The sequence below is a fragment of the Choristoneura fumiferana genome, chromosome 6, assembly GCF_025370935.1.
Source record: "Choristoneura fumiferana chromosome 6, NRCan_CFum_1, whole genome shotgun sequence".
Lineage (NCBI taxonomy): Eukaryota > Metazoa > Arthropoda > Insecta > Lepidoptera > Tortricidae > Choristoneura > Choristoneura fumiferana.
Genome location: NC_133477.1, coordinates 2,811,883 through 2,829,409, shown reverse-complemented (window position 1 = coordinate 2,829,409; position 17,527 = coordinate 2,811,883). Strand labels below are relative to the sequence as shown.

At 37.9% G+C, this 17,527-nt stretch overlaps 1 protein-coding gene across 3 annotated transcripts in view; it reads left to right on the top strand.

The window, feature by feature from the left end:
* Positions 1-2,257: 2,257 nt before the first annotated feature.
* The window catches only part of LOC141428824 (transmembrane channel-like protein 6), a 30,450-nt gene continuing 15,180 nt past the window's right edge, over positions 2,258-17,527 (top strand). For 2 of the 3 annotated variants that reach the window (XR_012451468.1, XM_074088844.1), the window contains exons 1-5: positions 2,258-2,443; positions 3,776-3,907; positions 5,378-5,549; positions 6,210-6,357; positions 6,621-6,863. Coding sequence is in view for 2 of the 3 variants with exons in the window: in XM_074088844.1 (XP_073944945.1) it covers positions 3,787-3,907; positions 5,378-5,549; positions 6,210-6,357; positions 6,621-6,863 (684 nt within the window). In the remaining variant the exon portion in view is untranslated. Of the gene's footprint in view, positions 2,444-3,775; positions 3,908-4,442; positions 4,714-5,377; positions 5,550-6,209; positions 6,358-6,620; positions 6,864-17,527 lie in introns of those variants that run through there. The other variant, XM_074088845.1, reaches the window with a different exon arrangement.

Below are 17,527 nucleotides of genomic sequence, written 5' to 3'. Positions count from 1 at the left end.
TTCTGTAAACGTTCTTTTGACGCTATTGGAAAAAAGAAAGAACGGTACTTTTGAGAAACATTAGTCTTTGGCTATAACACTAGATCTTCTGTAAAAACAAGACACTTGGCAACACTGATTCATACTAGTTTTCATTGGCACCATAGAGCTATGGAGTGGAAATACCTACAAAATACGCGTGTAAACAAATCGCATAAAATGGCGCTCAAGGGTTGTGCCATCGATTTCGAAACCAAAATATTTTACTTATATCGATATTCAAATTATTAGCGGCAAAACTTTGAACAGCAATGGTATCAATATTTTGTGTTTCTTTTTGGAAAAATCAGTTTGAAACTCACTTTGTTCAAAGTCAAAGTCAAAGTCAAAGTCAAAATATCTTTATTCAATTTAAGCTATAACAAGCACTTATGAATGTCAAGAAAAATCTACCACCGGTTCGGAAAAACCTAAATAAATAATTACTTTGACTGCATATAGGTACAAGAAGACTGCTAATATAACATTCGTTTAGAAATCATAAGGGGTAGAGGTATCTTGAAATCAGTAGTTACTGAAATATTGATGATAAGGAAAAAAAATAATATGTGCGACTGTTTTTTGGAAAAATAATAAAAAAATGAGGTTTATTAATTACTTTGCAATGTCTATTAACAGGTTAGAAAAAATAACAACAAATAAAACATTTTTTAGTATGGCCACAATAATCACAAGATTTTTTTTTATTGCAAGTGAAAAGCACATGCTAAAAATGTAAATATGGTGTTAAAAAAATCCTGTACAATAATTTAAACCACATTAAAGCTACTGACAACTAATACGATACGAGAGGAAGAACATGTAACCGAACGTGCAAAAGAAAGCTAGGCTTGTTTCAGAGACTTGCACGAATAAAGTAGGGCGTGATTACCTTGTGCTGACTAAATTAAGCAATAACAACGTTTTAAACGCCCTTTATTTGTAAAACAACGAAAATAGTACAAGATTTTTTAAATTTACATAAATCATTAACTATCTCATCTTACAAATATCGAATATAGCGAATCTGATAACGTCAGTTCTGTTGAACAGCGACTCTTCATAATGCAACAAATAGATGTGCAATTTCTTATGCCGTGGCTTAATAATCTGCGCCTATGGCGTCGAACTACTTCCGCCGTACGTAATGCATCATTTTCAGGGAATCTGTAAAATTAGAACAGCCATCAGTCCAAAGCCATGGACGAAACATACAGTTATTTCAGTTCGATATTCAGCACAACACTAAAGAAGATTGTCAATTTTACCAAATTCAATGGAACCAAAAATACAACGTTAAATGGTGAAAAATTTGCATATGTTTGATGGAAATGATAAAAGCTTAAGAAAATTAATTATTTTTATGTAAATATTACCATGAAATGGCACTTTTTGATGGAATAACGGCAACTAACCTATAAAGTGTCAAAAACCTTGATTTATCGTTTTCCGAGAAGGACACTGTTCTATGGAACACAAAGTCATTTTGCGTTTGCATCACTTGATGTCCACAACAGGAAACCAAATTTAAAAGTATTTTTATAACTGAAAATCACCAAAAACTTCGTAGTATTAGTTTACTTGACAGCTCACGTACCACAAAGCCTCTGTCGCATAATATGGCGGATGGCACGATGAAACGTCACTTTCCCGTAATGTCAAACCATTCGTGAGTATAGAATAAATACATTTCAAGCCGTCTTTGTTTTTATAGTCCGACATACCTTAGAAAGAAAGAATTGGTACGTGTTTTTTTTATTTCTATATCGATTTTACACATATTTGCATAACCAAATGTCTTACAAAATGTATCTATAGTAGAATAGGGCCTCTCTATGTGTTTACTTTCTTTATGATTGGCAACAAGGCACTGACCCTAACCCTAGCTACATATTAGTAATCGTGCACTGACCAAAGGCACTGACATTTGACCAATTTGACAATTGACCTGACATCAAACAAAAACATGGAAGTTTTAAATTCTAATTTATATTTAGTAAGATTGACTAATATAATTCGTTCTAACATATATTCTTAATTATTCATGTTTATTTTTTCTTTATGTGTAACTTTAGTTTCAGTTTTTTTTTTTATTATGAGTAAAAAGTAAAATTCAGTAGTTCTCGCTGGGCTGTCATCAAAGATTTAGCTGCATGGGCTAGATGTCTTTAGTTAGTTTGGTTGTTAAAAATAAAAAGTTTGTTGAGGTTGAGTCGAGATCTCTTATTAGTCTGTGGAGTCGAGGTTGAGTTGAAGAAGGATTTGTTGTTTTGTTTTACACGGATTTATTTATTTGTATTTCATTTGTTTGTCTTAGTATTTCTGTATCCTAATATCATAAGTAAACTAAACAAAGAATTGAATGACGTAATTTAATCACACTGCCATTACAATTTACAATCTTCTACCGTACGAGTATTATAAGGTAAAGTCGATGTCTGTGAGTCTGTGTCATCAGTAATTTGCTAATGCAAAACTGAAAAACGCTAAAAACCATATCAAAATCAAATATGAATTGTCAAGCACTATCTTAAAAGTAACATAATTAAATCAAGACATCTTGTTTTCTAAAAACATTGAACCTAATCGCCTAGTCGACGCTAATACACGTAGTCTTTGTGAACCGTAATCCTGTCTTGTGGGGTAAATAATGTAATTTGCTGGGTTGTTTTGGACTGTTAATTTTAACCTTTCTACTTCAGTGGCATAGCTTGTCTTAAACATCCCATGTATCAAAGTTAAGACCCCGTCTGCCAGATTGAGATTAAGAATCAAGAACTGTTAACGTGTTCCAAAGCAATTTGCAGCATTCTTTTGACACATCCCCGTAGTTAATGATAGAGTAATGTAATATCCCCAATGTAATGTTTTAGTAATTTTCAGTTGTTATCTAAATGTGGTTCAAGAATAAAAATAGTATAATATGTAATAAAATTTATGGGGGGAGGCCTTTGCCCAGCAGTGGGACACCTCTACAGGCTTTTAAATATGTATAAAATTTATTATTTATTGAAAGAACAGTTGTTCTTTCAATAAATAATAATAATAATAATGCAGTTGCATTATTTAACATGTTCCCTGTGCATCTGTCATATGTGTTACTACAAGGTACTAATGATACGTGAGTGTAGCTCATATGACGCACAACCCTTTTAAACTAAAGGGCTGATCAAAACTTGCACGTGTCAGCTACACCATTTTCATTTGCTTGCATGTAGACCAACCTGTTGATGAAATAAATTTTTGCAGGTGACGCATGCACAGGGAACATGTTATATCACTGGCCATGAGGCAACATGTGCCACATGGACGTACCAGTAAAGTCACGCATGAGGCATGAGGCAATGTGACTCATGGGACAGGGAACCTGTTAAGACAAATTTCTCCTAGCCCATCTTTATTCTTATAAGGAATATGTATGTATGGGTACTTCATATGAGTACACTTATTTCAGCAGTGGTTGTGATAAGTTTTAGTCTATAGATCTTTTGTTGTAATTGTGGTAACATTTATTGATAATTGTATTTATTTGTTACTTGACTTATCTTATCACATAAATTGTCTATTTAATAGCTTTCTAATCAATCCCTTTATGGCTTGTTATCAAGTTTCGTATTTGTAGGTATTTCATATAACAGTAAAATAAACAGACCAAGCAATTCCTCTGAATAGTGTTGTTTCAGAAAACTGTGTAGGATTTTATGTGAAATAAATCTTTTGTACAACTTTTATTTAAATATGTCACTTGAATTCACAGTGGCTACAAACATGGACGATGAAATTGAAGAGGATTCCCGCCCTCCAAGCACCCGTCGGAACTTTTCCCTCCGGAACAATGCTGCTAGACAAGTCGCAATTAACTTTATGCCTTCGCGACACCTTCCTGGCAGTAAGTAAAGTAAACATATAAATCTACCATTTCCTTTGAGCTAACAGTTTGTGAATTGATTTTGATTTCAATTTGAATTTAGATATACTCAGCGGCACAAAATTTGGCCCACTCTACATACAAAACTACCTATTATTACTGCATAGGCTCGACTGGATTAGTACCACACTCCTACAGACTACCGGCGTGCAATAGTGCTTTTGCTACTGTGTTTCGTCCGGTGCGTGGAAGATCCGGAGGACCAACTCCACTCCCCTTTCCCCTCCTCCTCCCGCCCCTATTAGCCCCCCTTTTAGGCTGGCAATGCACCCGCAGTCCTAATAATGCTGTACCCGCGTGCTTGTTTTTCATGTATTTGATAAAAAAAAATGTACCTACCTGGTTTTATTTTAGACAGATATATAATGTTACGCAGTCAGCCCTTTAGCAAAGTGAAACCACATCTCCAATTACATAGCTTTAATCAGCACTTAACTGCATGTACTGATCCCAGACACTAATTAACTTATAACTAATTGTGTGAATCAGAACCAGTGTGCCACTGGCCTTGGTACATAACACAGGCTAAGTTCATTTCAAATGTGTTACTGAGTACAAAAAATATCTGTAGTGTGCATCTTAAAACATCTCTTTGTAATAATAATAAAATACTACTGAGTTTACTCAGATACTAGTTGTCATTTGTGACTCAGTGCAGTGTGTATTCAATTGTGTACTTAATGTGTACCTTAAGTGTGTTGTAATTATAATGGATGAATCTATTGCTTCCATTAGTGATATTGAATTGCAAGAATTGATAAGAATAGGTATTATCTTACGTTCTCAAATATAAACTTGATTGATTAAAGTGTTACTTTGTAGAGGACTTATGTCTTGAAAGTTTAATTGTAATTAATCTGAGGAGTATTAAAGCAAAGAGTAAATATTTTGGCTGTTAACTAAGTTCTTTTTGCTTTGTTAATGCTGAGAACTGATAAATAATAATAGTAAGATCACAGAACAAACAAAAAAATGGTTTACAAAAAATGTAACCACATACAAGCCATGAAAATATTTTTCTACTAGTTTGATGTTGGTCAGCACGAGCTAGAAGGAGTGGACCTTTAGCCGTCTACCTCACCTACATACTATATATTGGGCTTTTATCACTCCTGTTGGCTCGTGCTGAGGCACCAACTTCACTAGTAAAAAATATTTTCATGGTTTTGTAGTTGGTATTTTTTTTTGTTTTTGTTTGTTTTGTTAAGCCTCGTTAAAATATTAGATAAAAAAAAAGTTTGACCAGTTTCTTTACAGACAGTTCTGGGAAAATTAACATATGGTTCAAAGTTCTTCTTTGTGGCTGTTACTACTTGATCTTGGTTTTAGACGAAACTTTTACTTTATGCATACCTACTACATCCAGCATACAAAATGTACAAGCATGACAAGTGACAAAGTATTTAATAGATCTGCTATGTCAATCGTCAGACACGATCCGTATACGGCGCAGCGCGTCGGGGCGCGATGCTCTGCTGGAGGAGGCGGCGGCGGAGGCCGGGGCGCCCGAGTGCGCGGAGCGACGCGCCGACCACATCGTGCGGGAAATGGAGCAGCATCAGCGCCTCATGGAGGACAATCCGGAGGCAGAGGAGATGCGGAGGTGACTGATAAAGCAATAGCATGGGACGAGTTGGACCAGCCAAGCTCAGCTGTTGTACCAGTCAGGCTTGTAAAACTCACTTTCCCGAAATGTGCACTTTCTCTAAAGGTGCTTCTTTAGAAGCATCACTTTTTTGGAAGGTACAGTGAAGTGCAAAAATAATGGACTTATATGTAACCCTTCAAAAATATGTAACACAGACTCTTGCTCCGACGTAAAAAGGCCTTGGTAACATATCGCACCTTCAGTAGTACAAGGACATAATTGTCTAAAAATCGAAAAATTACTTCATATACTTTCATATTCATATTGTTTTATAAGCTGTTGGTTCTCCTCTAAATAAATAAATAAATAAATAAATAAATATCGTACTTTCGTTAGTGCAAAGGGTAAATTGTCTAAAAATTAAAAAATTAGAAAAAAGTGAAATCATGCCTTTGTTCTACCGAAGGTGCGATATTTTTGAGCGGTTTGAATAGATACACATTTTTGCACTTGACTGTACTATACTGTACTCTTAATCTCTCTGAAAAAGTCTGAAAAAGTGCATTTTCTCAGGTGTGTTTTCTCACACGGTGCACTTTCTCAAATTACATAATTTCTAGGTGCAGCCACTTGCATTTCTGTCTTTACGTTACTAATTCATGCTTGTACATACAGGGAAGCCCTGCGAGACCTGCCCCAAGGTCTGACGATGAAGCGGCACGTGCGAGCCAAGCTCTCTGCCTCCGTCAGTCTGCGCTCCAAGAGCCGACCCCTCTCCTGTTACAAGAGGCTCAAGTATAGGATGGGCTTTGCATGGAAACGGGTAAGCTGGTGAACTGAGACGGTTGAATCAGTCCTGCACTAATCTAACTAAAAATATCTGACACATCCTACAGGCCCTAGAAATAGAGTCCTATCTGATATACCTACACGCTTTTATACATGCTTTATTGTGTCATATCTTGGTGCTAATGACTGTACCCGAGTGTTTCATACATTTGCCAAAGAACTCTGCGACATGAGGGCTAAATAAAAGACAGGAGAAATCCTTCTCTCTCTTCTGAAATCTTTCTCCTTCTTTTTCAGATGCGTGACCGCTTCCGCGACTTCGTGTTCTCCGTAGAGCTCTGGTACGAGCCAATCCGCGCCATCGAGGGTCACTTCGGCTCTGCGGTCGGCTCGTTCTTTTACTTCCTGCGCTGGCTGTTCGTGCTGGACTTGTTGCTGGCCGGCACGCTGGTGGCTTTCGTGGTGGTCCCTCAAGCGTTGCACGATGAAGCCAGGAACGACACTGTCCGATGGGGCTTCCTCGACTTTGTAAGCGGGAAGGTGAGGATTAGTAAGGAATAAGGATCAGTAAGGATAGCACCTAAGGATAAGTAAATATTAGCAAGAAACGCCTGAATGAATCAATTATTTACCATGGTATAACACTGTGCACAAACTCTTAAGATTTGGGGTCTACTACTTACGTTTTGATTACTTACGTGAGCCGTGGTGGCCTAGTGGTTTGACCTATCGCCTCTCAAGCAGAGGGTCGTGGGTTCAAACCCTGGCTCGCACCTCTGAGTTTTTCGAAATTCATGTGCGGAATCACATTTGAAATTTACCACGAGCTATGCGGTGAAGGAAAACATCGTGAGGAAACCTGCACAAACCTGCGAAGCAATTCAATGGTGCGTGTGAAGTTCCCAATCCGCACTGGGCCCGCGTGGGAACTATGGCCCAAGCCCTCTTGTTCTGAGAGGAGGCCTGTGCCCAGCAGTGGGACGTATATAGGCTGGGATGATTGACTTACGTATTTGTTATGTATGTAAACTCTTTATTGTACAAAAAAAGAAACAAAATATAATTGACAAGCTTTGAGATAATTGTACAAAAGCGGACTTGTCGCTTTAAGGGATCTTTAGCAATCAACCTTTGAGTGGACGAGAGTAGCAATCAATTAGGGACCGACAAAGAGTGATTATTTCGGTATATTTAGGTATTTTATTTCCACTTTAACGTTATTACATATTACCTACATCTTTTTCATCATGATAATCATATTAGCCATAGGACGTCCACAGTTGACATAGGGTTCTCTATCATTTGCCCGAATTTCATATATTCTAGAATTTTCATTTGCCATAAAGTAATTTATTTCTGAAATAGTAATTTCTTCAGAGTTGATATTAAAATAACGTAACCTAACCTACTGCATTCTATCTGATGACTTTTAAAGAAATCCTGAAAATAACACAGTTCTATATATTTTATGGCAAACGTTGGTATGGCAAGTGAAATTCGGGCAAGTAAAGGTAAAGTTGACATAGGCCTCCCCCATAGACCTCCAGTTGCCTCGGTTGGAAGCGCCCTGCAAAAAATTCAAAAAAATTCAAATTCAAAATTCAAATGATTTATTCAGTAAATAGGCCGCAATGGGCACTTTTACACGTCATTTTTTTAAACTACCAGCGCTTTCGGAAAGACCATCATTGCCAAGAAGAATGCGCCGCAAGAAACTTGGCAGAAAGTCATTTTTTCATAAAAATATAATTACAAATAAAATACTTAAAAACGATATTATACAATTAAAGAAAAAAAAAATACAAAAAATAATAATAAAAGAAATACAGGGATGTATGGGGTCCCTTAGTTAAAATACTAAACACTAACTATATCTACGTTCAGTGGAAGTGTAGAATGCTTCCACCGTCATAAATTTTAAAATAATAATAACAATAATTTAGTTCTGAAATATACATTTCAGGTCAAGTAACCATTAAGCTTTTGGATTTCGAAGGCAAGTTCACGTCTGCCGCCCCCAAAGTTAGCTCACACGCACTCATGTCATGCTCTGAAAGCAGAGCGGTACCGAGGGCATGATATTGCTTCCGTTCCCATAAGCTCTATGGGATCGTCTTGGTAACTTCGACGTCGCGAGCCTGTGACTAGAATTTAAACTAAAAATATAAAAGTTTAAAATCCATAAGCTTAACAATATTGTTGAAGATTGAAGAGGAGTTTACTTAACTCCTAAATTAAACCACTAGCAATAAGTCACATATCCACCGTAGTATAACTAGGATTAAGATTGTCTTTAAGTTGTCAAAATTTGCCTTTCACTTCTACTTCGATATCTGCTGTGTAATGACACATTAAAAGTCTAGTGTTTCGCAAAATTACGCTTTTTTATTGAAGTCAACGATTAACTCCCAACATATGGTCCATCGAGCCTGATTGAAGAATCAGAAAAATATAATTAAAAGAAGAGATTATTAATTACCGGCGAGTTAAAAGTTAATTGCACCTGGCGGCACCCGAGCACTTGTGAGTCAAATAAAGTGTTGCGTCATCCATCGTGTGTGGCAGAGATTTGCAATTATTGGACTATAATATAATATCAGAATAATAATTCTTGTAGTGTTAAGTGGTACTAATTTTCACCCAACACTCAAGTTCAGGTATTTATTAAGCGTAATAAAGCGACTGATAAGGTTAGTAAATGTACTTTATACCTACCTAATTTAAGTTAAGTGTATCGGTTATTGAGTATCATTATATTATATAGTTATCAAATGTATTAGTAATCTAATTCGTTGTATAATTAGTTACTCACACCGCTTATGTAGTTAGGTACGCTACACTTAACTTTGCTTTATACTCGTAGTTAGTAAGCAGGTAGGTAAATAGAATGCAATAAAATGCAGTTGAATTTACTTTACCATTAATTTAATATCAGTTTAAAACACAAATGTACAGAAAATAATCAGAGAAGTAAGTTAAGAATAAAATAAGCAACAAAATTAAGAATAAGTAAATAGGTAATTAAAAATAGATAAGGGTAAGCAGTTAAAGTATTTATAAGCATAAGAAATCAGTGTAAGTATTCAGAATTAGAGAAATATTGTGTAATTTAATAGCCTAATTAATAAATAATAAATCTTTTCGAACCAAGTAAAAGATAAGCAAGTTTAAAAACAAATTATAATTTAGTAAAAGATCCTTACATGCTAAACAAAAAGAATACATTATTAAATACACTGCTAAATACTAAATTGACATCTTAATATTATTTACAAGTTGAAAAGAAATATATTTAAAGCTACTTATACCTATTTACCTAACTAGAGCTTAAACTAATATTGGTTATTATTATATACGATTTATTGTTATTATAACTTAACGTTCCAGGTGAGAGTTAACACCAGCTTTCCAAAATGGCCGAGGAAAAAGATTTAACTAAAAAACGTGGAAGTTATAAAGGGCGTTTGACGGTGTTTGCTACCTACTTAAACAGTTTGGATGCATCTAAACTAACTTCCACTGAGGTAAATGAATTGCAATTGCGTTTGGGTAAGATTGACTCATTGTATGTACATTACGATGAGGTACAAACAAGGCTTGAGTGTATTGCTGAGAACATGGATCAAAAAATCGCTGAGCGTACTGAGTTTGAGTCTCAATATTATCAGCTGCTTTCTAAGGCACAAGATATACTGGCTGTCTCTTCAAGAGGTGGTGAGAATTTCGGTTCCGCGGAAAGCGATCGCGGAAGTCGCGGAGGTAATCACAAGCTTGTCAAGTTGCCAACTATTCAGCTTCCCAAATTTTCTGGTTCTTACGACAACTGGTTAGAGTTTCGTGACACCTTCATTAGTCTCATACATTCCAATGACGAAATAGATGAAATAAATAAGTTTCATTATCTCAGGGCTTCGCTGGAGGGGTCCGCAACAGCCATCATACAATCAATCGAATTCTCAGCTAAAAATTATGAAGTTGCATGGAAACAATTACGTGAACGCTTTGATAATAAACGCTTATTGCTACAAAATCATGTTTCGGCATTGTTTAATGTCGAACAAATAGCACGCGAATCATCCATATCCTTAAAACGGCTAATTGACAATGTAAACAAACACTTACGTTCTTTGCAGACGCTGGGCGAGCCAGTCGAACATTGGGACACTTTGCTTATTCACTTAGTAACTCAAAAACTAGACTCCAAAACATTTCGTGAGTGGGAAGAATCAAAAAGTCATTTTGACAAAAACAAACCGAATAAAATAACGTTTGACACCCTTAAAACTTTCATAAGAGACCGCGCAGATTTTTTGGAAACTTTAGAAATGTCTAATAATCAAGCAAATTCGTCTAATAAATCTTCACATAAAATAAAATCTATGTTCGCTGTGCGTGATAACCGTAACAACCGAATCGACAACAACAACAATCATGGCCCTAGCTCCCCAACAAAGCCCTGCCCGAGCTGCAAGGGTGATCATTACTTGAATGGTTGTCCTCGATTCCTTGCGTTAACTAATACAGCGCGGCTACAATTATTATCAAATTATAAAGTGTGCCACAATTGTTTTCGAAGCGGTCATTACGCTACACAATGTAAAAAACCTGGATGTAAGATATGTAAACGGAAGCACCACACACTGATTCACATTACAGAGTTTAAGCCTACACCTACTGTAAACAATGATAGGTATACAGATCCTCAAGTCCACGCGTCATCGCACGGCGGCGGCGAAAGGACCACTGAGCTCGTGCATCAGAAATCAACCACCGCCGGCGCCGGCGCCGATCCTGGCGCTCCCGTGACGTTGTCTGCCAATGTCAGCACGGCATGACGGGGTCAGGACGTACTGCTTTCTACTGCGCTAATAAAACTATACGACGTTAATAATTGCGAGCATATTGTACGTGCAGTTTTAGATAGTGGCAGTACGTCGTGCTTAATTACTGAAAAAATTTGTAATAAATTAAAATTAAATACAGACTTCGTTGACAAATATGTACAAGGTATCAATAATACGCTGGCACCCATTGGCAAAATGTGTCGAGTGCCAATGACATCCTTGAATGATCAATATAAGACCAGTCTTCAGTGTTTTGTTTTGCCGTCATTAACTAGTGACGTGCCTTATCGTCAGGTAGATCTGACGAATCTTAATATTCCGTCAGATATTTCTTTAGCTGATCCCAATTTTCACACGCCGGCGGACGTGGATTTGATTATAGGTGCCGACTTGTTTTGGGACTTATTAGGATCGCAAAAAATTAAACTAGGCGATGGAAAACCGATATTATGTGAAACTAGGCTGGGATGGCTAGTTTCAGGCCCAATTAAATGCGGTCCAATGTCGTTGTCCAATTCGATCACATGCAACTTTGCTCAGTTCACAGGTACAAGTACCGACTCATTCAATGATGTTGATGACATTCAAAACCAACTAACGCGTTTTTGGCAGCTTGAAGAAGTTCGCCCTCAGTCGTCACATTATTCTCCTGAGGAGAAATTATGTGAAGAGCATTTTGTTCAGCATACGAATCGCTTAGATAACGGTAGCTTTTGCGTACGAATACCGCTAAAACAAAGCCCTCAGATTTTAGGAGATTCGTTTATTCGAGCCAAACATTGTTTTTATGCCTTAGAACGCCGATTAAAGCGTAACCCTGCACTTCAGAAGATGTACAAAGATTTTATGGCTGAGTATATCTCCTTAGGTCATATGTCAAAGTATGAGCCAATTGAATCAGGTATCACTTATGTCATTCCTCATCACGGCGTCATTCGTGAGGGTAGTTCCACTACCAAATTAAGAGCTGTGTTTAACGCTAGTAGTCCCACGAGCTCTGGTGTGTCATTAAATCAGTTGCAGATGGTGGGACCCACAGTTCAAGACGACCTGTTGTCGATTCTCCTCCGTTTTAGGCAGCATAAGTACATTATTTCGGCAGACGTGGAGAAAATGTACCGAACTGTGACGTTGCATCCTGATGACCGAAATTTACATCTAATCATTTGGCGTGAAAATGAAAGCGATCCCATTCAACTATATCAACTTAATACAGTTACCTACGGGACTGCTAGCGCTCCATTCTTGGCAACTAGATGCCTTAAACAAATTGGTCTAGATTGTGATGACGCTCGTATAAAGGAAATAATAATCCACGATTTTTATGTTGATGACCTGTTGAGTGGGGGGGATGACATAAGTGACATAATGAAACTTCGTCAAGGCGTGATAGATGCTCTTGTTGCAGCAAACATGCATTTAAGAAAATGGAAGTCAAATGACCCTCGATTGGCAGTTACGTCATCACAACCTGCTGTAGATTTAAACATAGGTATCTCAGAGCCCAGTAAAACGCTAGGTTTAGGTTGGCGGCCAGACTCAGATGAGTTATGTTTCCCCATTGGCTCAACAATTACTGCAGGAAAAACAAAGCGCGACGTATTATCTGTCATTGCACAAATTTTTGATCCCCTAGGATTGCTAGCTCCTTATGTCATATCAATGAAAATGCTGATGCAAAGGCTGTGGTTGCTCAAGTTGTCTTGGGACGAACAACTGCCTTCTGAATTGTTGAGTCAATGGTTGGAGATTGTTGCAGGTCTGCCAATTCTCAAGACAATTCGTGTGCCGCGAAGGGTTGTTTGTGATAACTATGAGCAAATTGAGTTGCACATCTTTGCAGATGCATCGGAACGCGCCTATGGTGCTTGTGCATTTATTCGTAGCATAGATAGTAAAAACTCGGTTTCAGTTCATTTATTGATGGCTAAGAGCAGAGTTGCTCCTCTGAAACCTATGACCATACCTAGGCTTGAGCTTTGTGGCGCATTGGTGGGTGCTCATCTATACGAAAAGATAGTCAATTCACTTCGACTTAAGATACAAAAAACAGTGTTCTGGACCGACTCAACAATAGTGTTAGGTTGGCTTAAAATGCTACCGAGCAAACTCCACCCGTTTGTTAGGAACCGCACAGCTGACATTCTGGAAATCACAGGTAATTGTGACTGGAGGCATGTACCTACCACCCAGAATCCAGCTGATCATTTATCTCGCGGTACTACTCTCGAGTCTATCAAGTCCAATGATTTGTGGTGGTCAGGACCTAGTTTTTTGAAACAGGATACATCAGCTTGGCCTTCGATTTCAAGCACCAATAATCTGACCACACTCCCTGAAATTCGACCAGAAATAACGTTACACGTTGCCAACGACCTATCTGAGAATTCGATTATTGATTTTGACCGGTTTTCTAAACTTACTCGATTGCAGAGAACGTTTGCGTATGTTTTACGGTTTATACTTGCTTGTAAAAAACAACCAATCAGTTCACCCTGTCTCAGTTATAACGAGTTGCAAAATTCATTAAATATAATTATTAAAATATGTCAAAATCAAATGTTTCCTGAGTATAAATTACTTTCATCAAATCAAAGTATATCAAAAAAGAGCCCGTTACTTAAATTAGACGTATTTTTGGATTCCCAAAAGATCATGCGTGTCGGTGGTCGTCTAGAAAACTCAACTTTTCCCTACGATAAAAAACACCCGATTGTACTGCACTCTAATCATAGATTTAGTAAATTACTGTTTGATCATGAACATAAAAGGTTGTTACATGCAGGACCACAGCTTTTGTTAGCTACAATCAAGGAAACATATTGGCCTCTTGGAGGTCGAAATTTGGCAAAAAAATGTTATCATGAGTGTGTCAGGTGCACTCGCATGAAGGGACGCGTATTAAGCCCTTTAATGGGTAATCTGCCTAAGTCTCGAGTCTCTCCCGGTGGTTTTCCCTTTGACAGTGTAGGCGTTGACTACGCGGGCCCACTTGTCTCTGCTAGTCGTCAAGGAAAAGGTACTAGGTTAGTGAAGGTGTACATTGCAATATTCATTTGCTTCAGTACTAAAGCAATACACCTTGAATTAGTGGGCGACTTGACGAGCAATAGTTATTTATTAGCGTTGCGACGATTTGTATCGCGTAGGGGGAAACCGAGCGATATATACTCGGATAACGGTACATCATTCGTTGGTGCATACAATGATCTATCCAATTTTCTAAAGCAAAATTGCAATTCACTTGCCGAAAGTGCAGCTAGTGAATCAATTAATTTTCATTTTATACCGGCTTATACCCCACATTTTGGTGGTCTTTGGGAAGCTGGTGTTAAGGCCACAAAACATCATTTAAATCGAGTGCTGGGAAATTGTCATCTCACGTATGAGGAACTTAACACTACACTAGTTCAAATTGAGGCAGTGTTAAACTCTCGCCCCCTAACGCCAATGTCGTCGAATCCAGAAGACCTGACATCGCTGACACCAGGACACTTCCTAATCGGACGCCCGCTCACTTGTCTGCCAGAGCGTGACTACCAGCACCACAACTACAATTATTTAACTCGGTTCCAGCGAATCGAGCAACTTCGCCAACATTTTTGGACTCGCTGGAGCAAAGAATACGTTTCTGAGCTTCAGCAACGTACTAAATGGCGATCCAGTGGACACTCCTTGAAGCTGAATTCCCTTGTTCTTCTAAAGGAGGACAATCTTCCTCCGCTAAAGTGGAAACTGGGACGTATCATTTCTGTTCACCCCGGGCCAGACGGCGTCAACAGAGTAGCCGACGTGAAAACGGCTAATGGAGTAGTCCGAAGAGCATTTTCAAGGATCTGCCCACTTCCTGAAGAGAAAGATGTTTGTTGAAAGCCTGGCTTTCAACGCCCGGGGGCATGTTGAAGATTGAAGAGGAGTTTACTTAACTCCTAAATTAAACCACTAGCAATAAGTCACATATCCACCGTAGTATAACTAGGATTAAGATTGTCTTTAAGTTGTCAAAATTTGCCTTTCACTTCTACTTCGATATCTGCTGTGTAATGACACATTAAAAGTCTAGTGTTTCGCAAAATTACGCTTTTTTATTGAAGTCAACGATTAACTCCCAACAAATATACAGCCTTAAACATAACAAGGGGATGTATAAAGTCCCTGAGTTAATAATAAAATTATTATACAGCAAGGGGATGTATGAAGTCCCTATGTTAACAATAAAATTACTAATCTAAATAATTCAGAGATGTATATAGTCTCTAAATGTCAAAGTAAACTAATTAAATTACTTAAATTATACAATCTTCAGAGGTGTAAAAAGCCTCCAAGGTCAAAAACTAATAATAATTATTAAAATAAAGAAATGGAGATGTATAAGGTCTCCAAATGTCAAACTAATAAATATTATAAATTAAATTCTGCAACGCGGACAACGGCAACAGAACCAGAAACTAGACACGAAATGCGCCGGGACACTGCCAAGTCACACTTCACAACACTATACAATACAAATACACCGACATAAACACACACACACACACACACGCGCGCGCACACACACACAAACACGAGTACATCACATCACACATCAACATCCCAATTTGTCATCGGCTTTCAGTTTTGGCCATGTCGCATCATCACATAAGTACTCCTCAACTTTATAGTAAGCTTTCTTCAGGAGTGCACTCTTTATGTATTCTTTAAAAGAGTTGTGTGGCAATTTCCATGCTTCTACAGGAACTTTATTGTAAAATCTCACGCAGTTTCCCACAAAAGATTTGCTTACTTTCCGTAGACGGAATTTAGGAACTGCAAGCTTGTGCTTATTACGAGTATTGATATCATGTACGTCTGACACTTTCTTAAAGGACTCGATATTCTTGTGTGTATACAATATCACATCATGTACGTACTGTGAAGCTACTGTGAGGATGTTTATCTCCTTAAAGCGTTCTCTAAGTGAATCTCGGGAGCCAAGGTTGTAGATCGACCGGACTGCCCTCTTCTGTAAAATGAAGATAGTTTCTATGTCGGCTGCCTTGCCCCAAATCAGCATACCGTAGGACATTATGCTGTGAAAATAACTGAAATAAACTAGCCGGGCAGTTTCTACGTTGGTAAATTGCCTGATTCTTCGTACAGCATAGGCGGCAGAGCTCAATCTACCAGCAAGACCAGAAATATGCGGGCTCCATTGTAAATTACGATCCAACGTAAGACCAAGAAAAACAGTCTCATGCACAAGATTCAGATTCTCTCCGTTTAAGGAAATAATTGTTTCAAACTGTCTTACATTAGGCAACGAAAATTTTATACACTTAGTTTTAGCTGCATTTAGTAACAAATTGTTAGCAGTGAACCAGTTCAGCGCCTCTGCTAAAGTTTCATTGATGTGGGTTGGATTTTCTTGTTGCCTGTTTACTTTGAATATCAAAGAAGTATCATCTGCAAACAATACTATGTTGCATTTCTGTTCTAGCAAGTGGGGCAGGTCATTTATATATACTAGAAAGAGAAATGGACCCAAAATGGAGCCTTGTGGAACTCCAAGCTTCACCGCTGAGCCAGCTGACTGCGTTCTATTTATGTCCACTTTTTGAATTCTTTGGCTGAGATAAGACTTAACAAGGTCTAGTGCTTTAGCTGAAAGTCCATAGTGTTGAAGTTTGCGGATAAGCGTCTCATGCTCCACGCAATCGAAGGCCTTGGAGAGGTCGCAAAATATTCCTATTGCATCTTGCGAATTTTCCCATGCATCATAAATGTACTTCATGAGACTTGCAGCTGCATCTGTTGTTGAACGGCCTTTTGTGAAACCGAATTGCTGGCTGTGTAGTAGGTTGTTTACATTGAAGTGACGAAGCAACTGGTTAAGCATAATTTTTTCAAACACTTTACTCAGCACAGGGAGCACAGATATCGGACGAAAGTTGCCAGGATCAGATGAGCTCCCAGCTTTAAACAATGGAATCACTTTGCTATATTTCATTAAGTCCGGGAACACACCATCATCAATGCACTTATTAAATATGACGGCTAGGTACGGTGCCACAATATGGATGACAGATTGCATAACGCGAACAGAAATACCCCAAAGATCCTCCGTATTCTTCAGTTTCAAAGATTTAAAAGTCTTTATAATTTCTTCAGAGTCAGTGTGTTGAAAATCAAAATTCAGATGTCTATCCCTCGCAATTTCATTTAGATAAGAACTAGCCAGCACAGTGGAAGACTTTAGATCGCGAGTCGTATTTACAGCTATATCTGAGAAAAATTTATCAAAAGTACTCGCCACTTCTAAATCTGAAGTCAATATTCTATCATCCACTTTTAATTGGAATTGACAATTACGGGGCTTAGATT